General features: G+C 42.8%; 1 protein-coding gene across 1 annotated transcript in view; it reads right to left on the bottom strand.

Moving 5' to 3' along the window:
* Positions 1-13,616, bottom strand: part of LOC139268770 (xenotropic and polytropic retrovirus receptor 1 homolog) — a 383,202-nt gene that overhangs the window by 92,278 nt on the left and 277,308 nt on the right. Inside the window, exons 8-9 of the mRNA XM_070887449.1 lie at positions 9,621-9,802; positions 6,444-6,623 (exon numbers count right to left, since the gene is read on the bottom strand). Of these exons, the coding sequence (XP_070743550.1) occupies positions 6,444-6,623; positions 9,621-9,802 (362 nt within the window). The remainder of the gene's footprint in view (positions 1-6,443; positions 6,624-9,620; positions 9,803-13,616) is intronic.

The following is a 13,616-nucleotide window of genomic DNA, read 5'->3' as shown; positions in this document are numbered from 1 at the left end:
AATATGTTCAACCAGAACTAGGATTTAAAGTACGCAACTATTTAAAGCTGTTTTTGCAAAACAAAGGAGGTTGCGGGGTGATTCCATAGAGGTGTGTGAAATTATGAAGGGATGAGACACAATAGACGGAAACAGACTGTTTCCAGTGGTTGAGGGGTCTAGAATATGGGCCATTAGTTATACAGTTAAAGGCAAGAGGTTTAGGACAAAGAGCAAGAGAAACTGTTTACTATAAAAGAGGGTTGTGAGGCTGTGGAATTCACGACCAGAGTTTGTGATTGAAGCAGAGACTATGTCAACATTTAAGAATAGGTTAGATAGAAGGTTGAAGGAAAGGAGATAGAGAGATACGGGAACAGTGGACATGGACAACTGTCAGCGGTGGCTCAGTGGGTCGCACTCTTGCCTCGGAGTCAGAAGGTTGAGAGTTCAAGTCCCACTCCAGGAACTGGAGCACATAAATCTAGGCTGACACTCCAGTGCAGTGCTGAGGGAGTGCTACACTGTCAGAGGTGCCGTCTTTCTGATGAGATGTTAAACCGAGGCCCCATCTGCCCTCTCAGGTGGACATAAAAGATCCCATGGCACGATTTTGAAGAAGAGCAGGGAAGTTATCCCCAGTGCCTTGGCTAATATTTATCCCTCAATCAACTTAACAAAAAAATGGATTATCTGGTCATTATCACATTGCTGTTTGTGGGAGCTTGCTTGTGCACAAAATGGCTGTTGACTTTCCTGCATTACTACAGCGACTACACTCCAAAAGTACTTCATTGGCTGTAAAGCACTTTGAGACATCTAGTGGTCATGAAAGGCGCTATATAAATGTAAGTCTTTCTTTCTTATGGGATTAGGACTCCTGCTCATTTGGAGGATAAACACCAACACAATGAACTGGTGTAATCATGATTAGTGTGATATTGGGACAGATGACCATTGTCAACAACACAGGTACTTCCTACCAGTGGCATCACTCTCGTGCGTGAGCCTTGACAACATCATAGCCTAATCCTGTCCTCATTCAATAACCACATACATAGACTTTCCAGCAGAGGTCACTGGATAGTAACCTGAAGCGAGAATCCTGGCTGATTCTTCCGAGTATAGGGGCACTGATGTCGGTTGTAGGACCCAACTGCTATCCTGGCCGAGATCAATATATCTAACCTGGTACGTTCAGGGCTGCAGTGCTTAGTACTACACCAAGTGATATATTTATGTACTAGGCCATCATCAGTGAAATTACCACACAACATTTCATTTGCTTTGCAAAATCTTCTGTACACACAGTATTTAACACACTATATATTGAAAATGTTAACGTTTTACTAAACACCTTATGCAAAGTAATTACAGTCTCCATCTTACTATTTCACATTATGAATCTCAGATAAGGGATTACAGGGCTCCACACTGTAATGAGATTGTCTCATACAGACCAAGAATAGTTGCTTACTGGGTACAATCTCCATTGTCCGCAAAGATCAAGAAATGAATTAAAAAAAGGAGAGAGGAACAGGATGGGAAGAAGAAAAGAAGAGAACAGGGCAGGAGGGTGAAAATAGGGAGAACACCGGCAGGTGGAGACAGAAAAGAGAGGAACAGGGCAGAAGGAAAAGATAATGGGGGGGGAACAGGGCAGGAGGAAGGGATAATGGGGGGGAACAGGGCCGGAGGAAGGGATAATGGGGGAACAGGGCAGGAGGAAGGGATAAAGGGGGGAACAGGGCAGGAGGAAGGGATCAATGGGGGGCAACAGGGCAGGAGGAAGGGATCAATGGGGGGCAACAGGGCAGGAGGAAGGGATAATGGCGGGGAACAGGGCAGGAGGAAGGGATAAGGGGGGGGTGGGAAACGGGCAGGAGGAAGGGATAAGGTGGGGGTGGGAAACAGGGCAGGATAAGGGGGGGTGGGGGAAACAGGGCAGGAGGAAGGGATAAGGGGGGGAACAGGGCAGGAGGAAGGGATAAAGGGGGGGGAACAGGGCAGGAGGAAGGGATAAGGGGGGGTGGGTGGGAAACAGGGCAGGAGGAAGAGATAAGGGGGGGAACAGGGCAGGAGGAAGGGATAAGGGGGGGAACAGGGCAGGAGGAAGGGATAAAGGGGGAACAGGGCAGGAGGAAAGGATAAAGGGAGGAAAGGATAAAGGGGGGAACAGGGCAGGATGAAGGGATAAGGGGGGGGGGGGAGAACAGGGCAGGAGGAAGGGATAAAGGGGGGAAACAGGGCAGGAGGGGGAACAGGGCAGGAGGAAGAGAGTGGGGGACTGAAGGAAATAAGGATAGAGAGAGAAAGGATTGGGAGAGCGATTTGGATCGGAGAAAGTTGAGCGAATGAGAGAGAGAAAAAAAGAAATGATCAGAGAGGAGAGCAAGAAGGGAAAGAGTGAGAACAAGAAGGAAAGAAGGTAGAGAGAAAATATGAATGTGAGTGGAGGGTGGGGGAATCAATACTGAGAAGTACGCTACAGGCAGGAACATGCACCAATCTCATTCCCTACTGACTCCCGCTCAACACACAGTCAGAAAATGTCTTATGTCTCCAGCATATATTGAAGCTCCAAATACAGCTCTTGTCTTATTTCCTTAGGGTGCAATATACCATGTGGAGGACCTTGGTCTGCATTAATTTTGAATGCACATTACCTCAGGCAATTCTAACTCCATTAAATTTAAAACATTTCTAATAAGTTAAGAAAATTAAACAAAAAATTATGATTGCAAAGAGTCCTTTTTATATCCAAAAAATGCACTTGATGGAGCAATTTTGCATTTATAATGTTGAAGATTTCCACAGGGCTGCATAAACGCAGCCTCATCCTTTGATGCATGTCAAACATAACAGCACCACCCAAAAAAAACACACAGTACTAAGGCCGGGTGTGTGCCATTAAGGTGGTCACTTACTGGACCTAGTGTGTTTGCGAAGCTGCAGTTTATATCCAGGCAGTTACTCTCCAGTTAATTTGAATTGTATTATAGTAATACTGGCCCCAAAGTATAAACTTGTGTAATCAGGGCAGGCAATTTCACCTCAAACCATTTTTTGTTTTTAAAAATCAACTCGGTGTTACAATTTATTGTCCCTTGCAATCATTTTCCTTTCCTGTTTTATTTCAGATTTCCAGCAACCACAGTATTTTGCTTTTGAGTTATCCCTGGTGTCCTGGCCAATATTTATTCCTTATATCAACATAACAAAAACAGATTATCTGGTCATTATCACACTGCTGTTTCTGTGCACAAGTGGGCTGCCGAGTTTCCCACATTACAACAGTGACCACACTTCAAAAGTACTTCATTGGCTGTAAAGCGCTTTGGGACATCCGGTGGTTGTGAAAGGCACGATAAAAATAAAAAACCTTTCTTTCTTTCTAGCACATGATAGCTACCTGACCATTATTGCGGAAAGAAAAATAAATGCAGCATTGCAATTTTCCAGAGCATTAATCCAAAGCACATCTCGTATTTGTGCCGCACAGTTTTTGCAGTGATCACTGGCTGTTTTTCAAATCTTCAAATTAATGGATGTTACTCTTTCACACAATGCAAGTTCCCTGGAATTCCATTGCATTTTAATCTAAAAGAAGCCTAATCTTTCACAAATGCTCCAAATTTCTCCACTTCTGGCAATTTCCAACATCTGACCCATTTGGTAAGCTGAGTTGTGGTTGTGTTTGGGGTGGGGTGGAAACCCCACCTCCAACTATGTTGACATCGATTAGACTGGTGCTCACTGTTAGAAATACCAGAGAGAGCAATACTTTGTCTGGGTTGGGTTCTGTTCCGCAAGGTTTAGAGCACTGTCAAGTACTTCCCAACCTTCGGAACAAATTGATATATCCAATTATCCGCCTGCACTTGTTGTTGAGCGTATTGTAGAGGGTTCTTGGCTGGTTAATACTGACAAAGAATGTAAACTCCTGCTCACTATTTCTGATCTATTTTAACTTCCGCCTATTCCCTTTCTACTGGCGCTTTGGGACTTGGTCCTTCAACTGGGTTTCTCAATAAAACCCGAATTTGCGCTGAACAGCGAAACAAAGGCATTTCCCGCTGGCCCCGAAGTAAGCTTCGCGCAAAGATCTTGCGAGAAGTTGCTAAGTTCGGGTTTTCCAGCGTGTAATTCAAATCAACAGAGTATAGTGGGGATCCCCTAGTGCGAGCTGCTGCGACAGCAACAAGCTGTCGAAGCAGCGAACAAGGAAGTGAGTGAGCTCTTAAAATTCTAACTTTTAAAAAATGTTAGAGAGCAAAAGATTAGGGATCTTACATGGGAAAAGGGCAAACCTGAAATAAAGATGAAAAAACTTAAGTTTCTTAAAGTTAAAAATTTTTATTAAAATGGACAAATCTGACACTCGACAAAATTAAAATTAGTTTTTCAGGGCCATAACCTTTGTTCAGCAGTCAAAATGCTGTTACAACCCCAGTTACACCTAATCCAAACGGGTCTAACTTTTAGTGGGGAATTTAATAGCGCAGAAGGGTCGAAGATTGCGTCAGTTTCAATGATTTCAGATATTTCACTGATTGTCAGCTGTGTTCGGGGTGGGGGGGGGGTGGGGAGAGGGGTTGATGGGTGGACAGCACAGCCTGTGGAGGAGCAGTGAATGACAGACCGCAGCTTCAAGATTTCCACATTAGGATGTGCATGCACTATATCCTGAAATTGTTGTCAGTTTCAAAGGCGAAATGACAGTGAACGCTACCAGTTTGCCTTCCTCAGGACCGCAAATTCGGGCCATAACACCAAGTGCCCAAGAACCTGGATTGCCGTGAAAAATCTAGTAGTTGTACAGACTTCATCAGCTTTTCAATTGAGTGCATTTGCTTGCCCAAATCTAAAGCTGATGGGCACAAGAGGAAAACGAAGCAGTGAAATAACATTGCTCTTTGAATCCTGCTGATGATCAGTACATTGAGAACAATGTAGAAACTGCACCTTTGGGAGCCACAAAAGAAAGTAGGCTGAGCAAAAGGGTGTTTTACAATGGGATGTTATTGTCTATTAGCGAGGGACCCATAAAACAGCCCATCACTAGTTTTGCTATATTAGTGTCATGGTGAGATTAGATGCTTGATTTGATTAAGTTCCCACCTCCCCACGAAAATAACTGGCCGATCCAATTCTCATTTGTGATCATAGACACTGCCAGCTTTGTCCCTTTGGAATAAAGAAACCCATCCTTTTGTCTGGTAGCAGTTATTCCGAGTGGACTGTGCAGCTTCCACTCGCTATATGCTGGCACATACATGTACTGAAATCACAAGTGACAAGTTGGGTGACTGCTACCAGCTTGCTGCATGCACCCTGCCCCTCTAACCTACCTGTAATATTTTTGCGCCAATCAAACTGAGGGTTATTAGTTCTGGGGAGTGGAAAATCTTCCGTCAAGTGTCACAACCAAGCACTCCGGTCAGGTACAGATGCAGAGTTAATCCCCCTTTCTCATGCCTCACAATGTCAGAAAACAGCCTCCACTGTACCGAGTGACATTCTTCTATTTCTTGCGGTCTGCGAGTATGCCAAATAAAGGGCAGTTTTGTGCCGTGGTTCAGACAAATGAGCATTGTGTTAATACTATGGTGTACCAGAATGAATGAATAAGAACAACTTCCCTTATTGGGCCTGTTTTTTCCCTCTCCCAGGAGATCACATGCCCATGAGGGGAGAGGAGAGAGGGGAGAGGGGGGGGGGGGGGAGAAAGAGAGGGGGTAGGTGGTTTGTGGTAGGAAGGGCCCAGTCATGATGCTCCAGGCATCATGAGTGTAGGGCAGGAATGATGGACCAGCTGATCTTTTCCTACCCGTCATTTTGTTATGTTCATTGTTAGGAAGGGCTTTGTTACTGATACTCTGACAGTTGACCTCTAGGTAAAGCAAAGCATGCAGCGACTGCTACTATAAGCTGCAGTCCATTATAGTCTAGCTTTTTTTATTGGAAAGGTATCTTTCGCAAACATGGAGAGTAATATGCATTCTTGTTTCTCTGACTGAACAATCCAGCATGGGACAGAACTATGGCTTTTAATAAGAACAAGCTCTTACAACATTTTCAGAGAAATCCATCTATTTAGGAATTCCAGAAAGTGAACATGGCTCATTTAAATCAGCACTCAACTAAATACAGAAGATACAATGTATAACCATCACCAAAAACGGATGAAAATTAGTTGTTGGCAAATTTGATAAACCTACTCACGATGTTTTGTTAAATATCTCTTTCACAGCGACGAACTTACAAACCATGTTTAGCTTAAGACAAAGGACAATTCTGCTTTTACCACGTTCAACATTAGCTTGGTGGTTTTAAATAGATTATTCAGTTTGTAAAAATGGTCAAGCTGCAGAGATAATTCGGTACTTTACTCCCACTATAAAAAGATGTTAATTAAGATAAAAGTGTGAATAACTCTAGAGGGGAAAACCCTCCTTACTTACCAGGAGCTTTAAGAGCCAGAACCTAGACTTGTAGTAGCAAGTTTTTGTGGGATTGATCAGAAACAGGAACATGAACCCATAGAGTATGAGAGGGTTGACTTGCATTGGAAATAAGTTGAATGACCCATACAAACTGATGAACAGACTCAAGCCCCAAAGGACTCCGAGGAAGCCAGCAATCTGTAAAAAGATAGATGATTTTATATATATATATATATATTTTTTTTTTAAATATATCTATTTTGTACAGATATCCACACTTATACACCAATAGGATGATTTCCCTCCCTTATGTCCTTGGAAATATGATGGTGATCTAATCCACTATAATCCCATTGTGTACATGGAATAGATGTCAGCAGGGCTGTGTGTGGAAAGGATTAGATCGTCCTCATTAAAGAAAGTAGCCTTAGCAGGGACTTTATCAAGATACTTATAATGTAATGTGCAATGTGAACACAAGTTCCAGGACTAGGGGACACTGATTCAAATTTAGATGAGCAAAGGTGAATATATGGATTTTTCTCCCCCTCTAGTTTTTGCCTCTCCCAGGTGTTGCATTATTAGCAGTTGGTGCACAAGGTTCCACTGTATAATGGGTTGGATAATCACTGATGGGCCTGACTTTTCATATGTTGATCATTTTGTAAAGGAATCCACAATTTGACAAGAGGAAGTCAGTTATCAAATGAATCCTGCTTCCTTGATTATGTTGTTCCATGTTTTTAATAACAGCATGCATTGAATTTTTTGATCATACACTTCTTCTTACAGGAACCTGAGCGTCAAAGTGCCTTCTAACTATTATGTTTAGGGAGAATATTGGTTCTTGATATGGGAGGTGTGGGATATAATAGTTGATTATTCTCCCTCCTCAAGTTCTCTATCCCCTGTGTTACCTGCACTTTCAGACCAAGAGGGTATGTAACTCTCCCAAAAGTGGGATTTCACAGGGTTATCTAATTCTGCTCTGGCCCTGTTCATTATCTGGTGCTTCAACATTCTTCTAAGAACCATTAACACCCTCAGTGGTCACAACCTACTAGGAATTCCACTGCATTGTAACACTGTGCGATGGCAGCAGGGAACACAGTTCTAAGTACCCACTCATTGAGTTGTTCATCTCCATGCCATCCTCAATAGTAGGAATGATCTCTGGGGCAAGTTCTTTCAGTTTGACGGTGCCAGGCTCTCCAAAAAAGGGAAGGAGGACCAAAATCCTCATAGATCAAAGAATTAATTGAATTAAAACCCTAACTATCAACAATTACGCCTGTCCCTTCCCTGCACAATGAAGCCCTGGGCACCTGCCACTGGGAATTCATGCAGGAGAGCTCACATGGCTGGGGAAAGAGGGCGATTCAGTGTAAAATGGGAATGAATATATCCCTGTTTTCAGTAAGGAGCCATGTCCAGTTGGGGAATAGGTCCTTGGTGGCATTGGTGGGACTGTAAGACTATAAAGGAGCCAAGCAAGATCACCACCCCCTTGGCATGGGCCCAAACTCCAAATAAAGGCAGCTGTTGAATGCCTCCTTGGCAGTAGGATAAGACCATGTGGAGCTTGGATAACTGCAATCCTTGACATTATTTGTCAGCTTTGACATTATTACAAGCAGGGCTGTTGAATGCTGCTCCTTTTGAGGTGGCCAAGTGATCACTGGTGATCTGTGAAAGCAATAGTTACAATGTTCGAAACTAGCCCGGAAGGAGCCCAAAAGATCACAAGAAAACATGAAAAACCTTCTGAATGGGACGACACAGGATGTAAATGAAATAATCAATACAGGCGGTACAAAGAAACTCTCAATGTCAAGGCCCATATTTAAGGGAACATTTTACCACGGGATAAAATTGAACCATGTGCCTAATAAAAGCTATAATTAATACAAAAAAAAGCTGTGAGATTAGTCTCAAACATGCAGTTATGAAATGGGATTACTGTAAGCATCGCGATTGTTAGTTTGGCGTGCTGGGCATCAGTGGAATTGAATTTCTTGGAATTGGAAGGCAAATTATTGACCTGGTTGAAATTGGCTGAGCGGCAGGAGACAGAGAGTAGGGATAATGAGCAGGTACTTTAATTGGCAGGAAGTGACTACTGGTGTCCTGTAAGGATCTGTGTTGAGGCCTCAACTATTCACTATTTATTAGTGACTTAGATGATAGGATAGAAAGCCACATATCCAAGTTTGTTGATGACACAAAGATAAGCAGCATTTTAGATGAAACCATAAAATTACAAAGATATTAATAGATTAAGCGAATGAGTATAACTGTGGCAAATCAATTTCAATGTAGGCAAATGTGAGGTCATGCATAAAAAGGATAGAACGACTGCTTTCTAAATGGGAATAGTTAAAAATAGTGGTGGTCCAAAGAGACTTGGGTGTCCATGTACAAATACATTAAAATGCCATGAACAGGTACAGAAAATAATCAAAAAGGTTTGTGGAATGCTGGCCTTTAATTTAGAGGACTAGAATACAATGGGGTATAAGTTATGCTACAGCTATACAAAGCCCAAGTTAGACCACACCTGGAGTAAGTCCACACCTGGTGCAATGTGAGCAGTTCTGGGCATCACGCCATCAAAAAGAGGGAGTGCAGCATATATTTACCAGAATTATACTTGGACTCCAAGGGTTAAATTACGAGGAGAGATTACACAAATGAGGGTTGTATACCCTGGAATTTTGACAGTTAAATGGGTGCTTAGATTGTCGTTTTCAAGATATTCAGGGGAACTGATAAGAGTAGATAGAGAGAAACTATTTCTGCTGATTGGGGAGTCTAGGACTAGGGAGCATAGTCTAAAGCTTAGAGCCAGACCTTTCAGGAGCGAAGTTAGGAAATACTTCTACACACAAAGGGTGGTAGAAGTTTGGAACTTTCTTCTGTAAATGGCAATTGATGCTTGGTCAATTGTTCATTTTAAATCAGAGATTGATAAAATTTTTATTAACCAAAGTATTAAGGGAAAGGCAGGTATATGGAGTTAGGCACAGATCGGCCATGCCTCAATGAATGGCGGAACAGGCTTGAGGGGCTAATTAGCCTACTTTTGTTCCTAGTTTCCTAATGGAACTGGACTTTATGAATGAAGAGAGTAAGAAAACACAACTGTAATAGATAATACTCATCGCAGGCCTGTTAATCATATCTGGAATGACTAACCTCAAAGAGATGCTGATGGGACAGATTGCTCCTGGGGTTGAGTTCAAAGATTAGCACATGGTTCACTCCAGCCTGCCGCCAGCCGTATGTGTTGATGCCGAGCAGAAAGAGAAACTCGATCAGAAGGAATCCACCACGGTAAATACGCACCAAGGGCCAAATGTTTCCCTCTTTTGATCTAGCTGCAAGATGGAGCAAATACTTGTTAAGGCAGAAGAAAAGAGCTGCTGATATATACCAACCTTTTCACATTAAACCACAAGAGACAATTTGACATGTATCTCTTCACTGTCAGCATTGGCTATTTGACAGCTGAGTTAAAATACATTAAGTGAATTAGAACATATAAAATGAATTTGAAATGTGAAAAAGACTATTTTCCAGTATAATTTTCACTATACGAGCTACACCAGCCTTCATATACCTCGTCTCTTGAAGGACTCAATACAGTTAAGGAGGGGGTGAACAAAGAGAGAAACAGGATGCACCAAACCAATAACAGACCCATTTCTCAGTTAATATTGGGCTTTATTCACTCGCCAGGTAGCTCTCTTGGAAAGGACAGATGGTTGACATGAGAAAAACTTATTTAAAGAAGGCAGAAATGGCAGTTGTAGTGAACTGTGCAATAGAATTAGAAATGCATCACAGTGCCTTGTTGTATTTTTTATTCATTCATGGGATGTGGCTGTTGCTGGCAAGGCCAGCATTTATTGTCCCATCTTTAATTGCCCTTGAGAAGGTGGTAGTGAGCCACCTTTTTGAACCGCTGCAGTCTGTATAGTGAAGAAACTCCCACAGTGCTGTTAGGGAGGGAGCTTCAGGACTTTGACTCATCGACAATGAAGGAACAGCAATGTATTTCAAAGTCAGGATGGCATGTGACTTGGAGGGAAACTTGGAGGTGGTGATGTTCCCATGCGCTTGCTGCCCTTGTCCTTCTAGATGATAGAGGTTGTGGGTTTGGGAGGTGCCGTCAAAGAAGCCTTGGCGAGTTGCTGCAGTGTATCTTGTAGATGGTACACACTGCAGTCACAGTGCGCCGGTGGTGAAGGAAGTGAACGTTTAAGGTAGCAGATGGGGTACCAATCAAGCAGGCTGCTTTTTCCTGGATGATGTCAAGTTGGTCCAGTTAAGTTTCTGGTCAACAGTGACCCCCAAAATATTGATGGTGGGGGATTCGGTGATAGTAATGCCATTGAATGTCATGGGGAGGTGGTTGGACACTCGCTTGTTGGAGACTGTCATTGCTTGGCACTTGTGTGGTGTGAATCTTACTTGCCACTTATCAACCGAGGCTGGAATGCTGTCCAGGTCTTGCTGCATGCAGTCACGGACTGCTTCATTATCTGAGGAGTTGTGAATGGAACTGAACTCTCTGCATCATCAGCAAACATCCCTACTTATCACCTTATAATGGAGGGAAGGCCATTGATGAAGCAGCTGAAGATGGTTGGGCCTAGAACATTGCGCTGTGGAACTCCTGAGATCATTGGCCTTTAACGACCACAACCATCTTCCTTAATGCTAGGTATGACTCCAGCCAGTGGATAGTTTCCCCTCGGATTCCCATTGACTTCAATTTTATTAGGGCTCCTTGATGCCACACTCGATCAAATGTTAAAAACAGTCACTCTCACTTCACATCTGGAATGCAGCTCTTTTGTCCATGTTTGCATCAAGGTTGTAATGAGGTCTGGAGCCAAGTGGTCCTTGCGGAACCCAAACTGGGCATTGGTGAGCAGGTTATTGGTGAGTAAGTGCTGCCTGATAGCACTGTCGACAACACTTTGCTGAAGATTGAGGGTAGGCTGTTGGGACGGTAATTGGCTGGATTGGATTTGTCCTGCCTTTTGTGGACAGGCCATACCTGGCAATCTTCCACTTTGTCGGGTAGATGCCAGCGTTGCAGCTGCACTGGAATAGCTTGGCTAGAGGGGCAGGTAGTTCTAGAGCACAAGTCTTCAGCACTGCAGCCAGGATGTTGTTGGAGCCCATAGCCTTTGATGTATCCAGTGCGCTTAGCCGTTTCTTGATATCATGTGGAGCACAAGTATCAGTTTAGGTTTATTAGGGCCTACATTGTCTTTACAGGGCTGTGTTTGTGTTCCAACGTATGCGAAGAATCTCCCAAAGAACGACTTTTTCCAAACTGGCCCATAAGCCTTCAGTCTGACTATTCAACTGCCCTGAAGATGTACATCTCCAAACCTGCCTTGGTTCAATGTCTTTAGTCTCCCAAATCCGTTCCTTCTCTTTTAAAAATTGCTTGGATTGATATGATGGGATCTGGCACCATAAATCTCTAAACAAGTCACCACTGTATGATGTTTCACCAAAGCCACATTTATGGTGATCTAGTTATGCCACTCTCTACCAACGCTGACATTGATGCTTCACCCTCTGATTCATTTTTTCTAAGGTTCAGTTCTTTCTCCACCTCAATAACCTCCTTCATCATCCTACCCAGTCATCGTTTTGGTGACGAGTCTGCCCAATTTCTTCACCTAGTTCAACTTACACAACCTCGGTGCACAGAACCAGCATTCCTCTCAGTGCAACTGCTGAATCACTAAATCTCATACCCTTCAATTGGGCACTGAACACCATTTTAATGTTTTGAAGGCAGTTACTTTATATCTTTTGCAAATCAATTATCAACAATATGAATTTAAATAGCACCTTTAACATAATAAAAAAAATCCCAAGGCACTTAACTGGAGCGTTATCTGTCAAAATTTGACATCGAGCCACATAAGGAGATATTAGGACAGCTGATCAAAGACTTGGTCAAAGAACTAGGTTTTTAAGGAGCATCTTAAAAGTAGGAGAAAGAGATGGAGAGGCGGAGAGGTTTAGGGAGGGAATTTGAAGGCTTAGGGCCGGCAATGGTGGAGTGCTGAAAATCGGGGATGCGCAAACATCTCGGAGGGTTGCAGGGCTGGAGGAGACAGAGATAGGGAGGGAAGAATCCAGCTAACTTAACTGCCACCTCGCTGGCCTCACTATTTGCTCTAATCTCAGATGGAACTCCAACATTCTAAGCATTGTGCAAACTGCCTCCAAGAAGCTTTGTTTTCTCTTTTATGCAAAACACTATTTTCCCTTCAAAATCACTTTGTTCTCCAAAAATGTGTCCAAAACTTGAATGCTGTTCCACTATCTGAGTCTCTACTTGCATCTTTCTCCTGGGCAGGTGAATAAAAAAAGATTTGAATACCTGATATTACAACAGAGCAAGGTGTCCTGCTTAGCATTAATCAACTGAAGCTTTGGGACGAATCACAACAGCTGAGAGTTGGCAGTGGTCCAGCTCAAATAGAGATTTTGATTAAATCTTCCTCTCAGCACAAAAGTCCAATATCCTACTGGATACAACTTAATTCAATTGTCAGCAGAGTGAAAAGAATTGACCATTTAGTATGCTGGGCTGACCATCAGCCTAAAGGAAGCAGCCTCCCACTAGAAAGACTGAAGAGATTTTGGCTTTTTCAACAGAAACGAGAGATGATCTTAGAGGTATACAAAATAGTAAATGGTGTGGGAACGGTAAATTTGTAATATTACTTAAAATTAACCTGTGCGACTGGACATGGGGACACAGGTAAAACTAGTAAAAAATAAATTTAGGATTGATATCGGGAGATAACTCAAGATACAGAGAATGACCAACACTTGGAATGGACTTCCAGACAGGTGGAGGTAAAACCTCTGAAATCCTTTAAGAAACTATTAGATGAGGCGAATGAAGGGTTTTTCAGGATGGATGAATTAAAATGAGCCAAACAATTTTCCTCATCTCGAAATATCTTTTGATCTCACTGTCTACATTAAAATTCAGAATGATGCCAGGAGAAGCAAACTCCTCCCTTCAAGAAAAAGGCAAACCATTGCATCTGTGAGAGACAAAGCTCATGGCACTTCCACAGAAAATTGCACCTGTGGTTTCAATCATTTGAGTAGCTGCCAAAGCACTGCTACACATTTCAGTTATTA

This window comes from Pristiophorus japonicus, chromosome 8, assembly GCF_044704955.1.
Source record: "Pristiophorus japonicus isolate sPriJap1 chromosome 8, sPriJap1.hap1, whole genome shotgun sequence".
In the NCBI taxonomy this organism is placed as follows: domain Eukaryota; kingdom Metazoa; phylum Chordata; class Chondrichthyes; family Pristiophoridae; genus Pristiophorus; species Pristiophorus japonicus.
The sequence above is the reverse complement of the archived record's forward strand: the minus strand, read 5'-3'. Positions and strand labels throughout refer to the sequence as shown.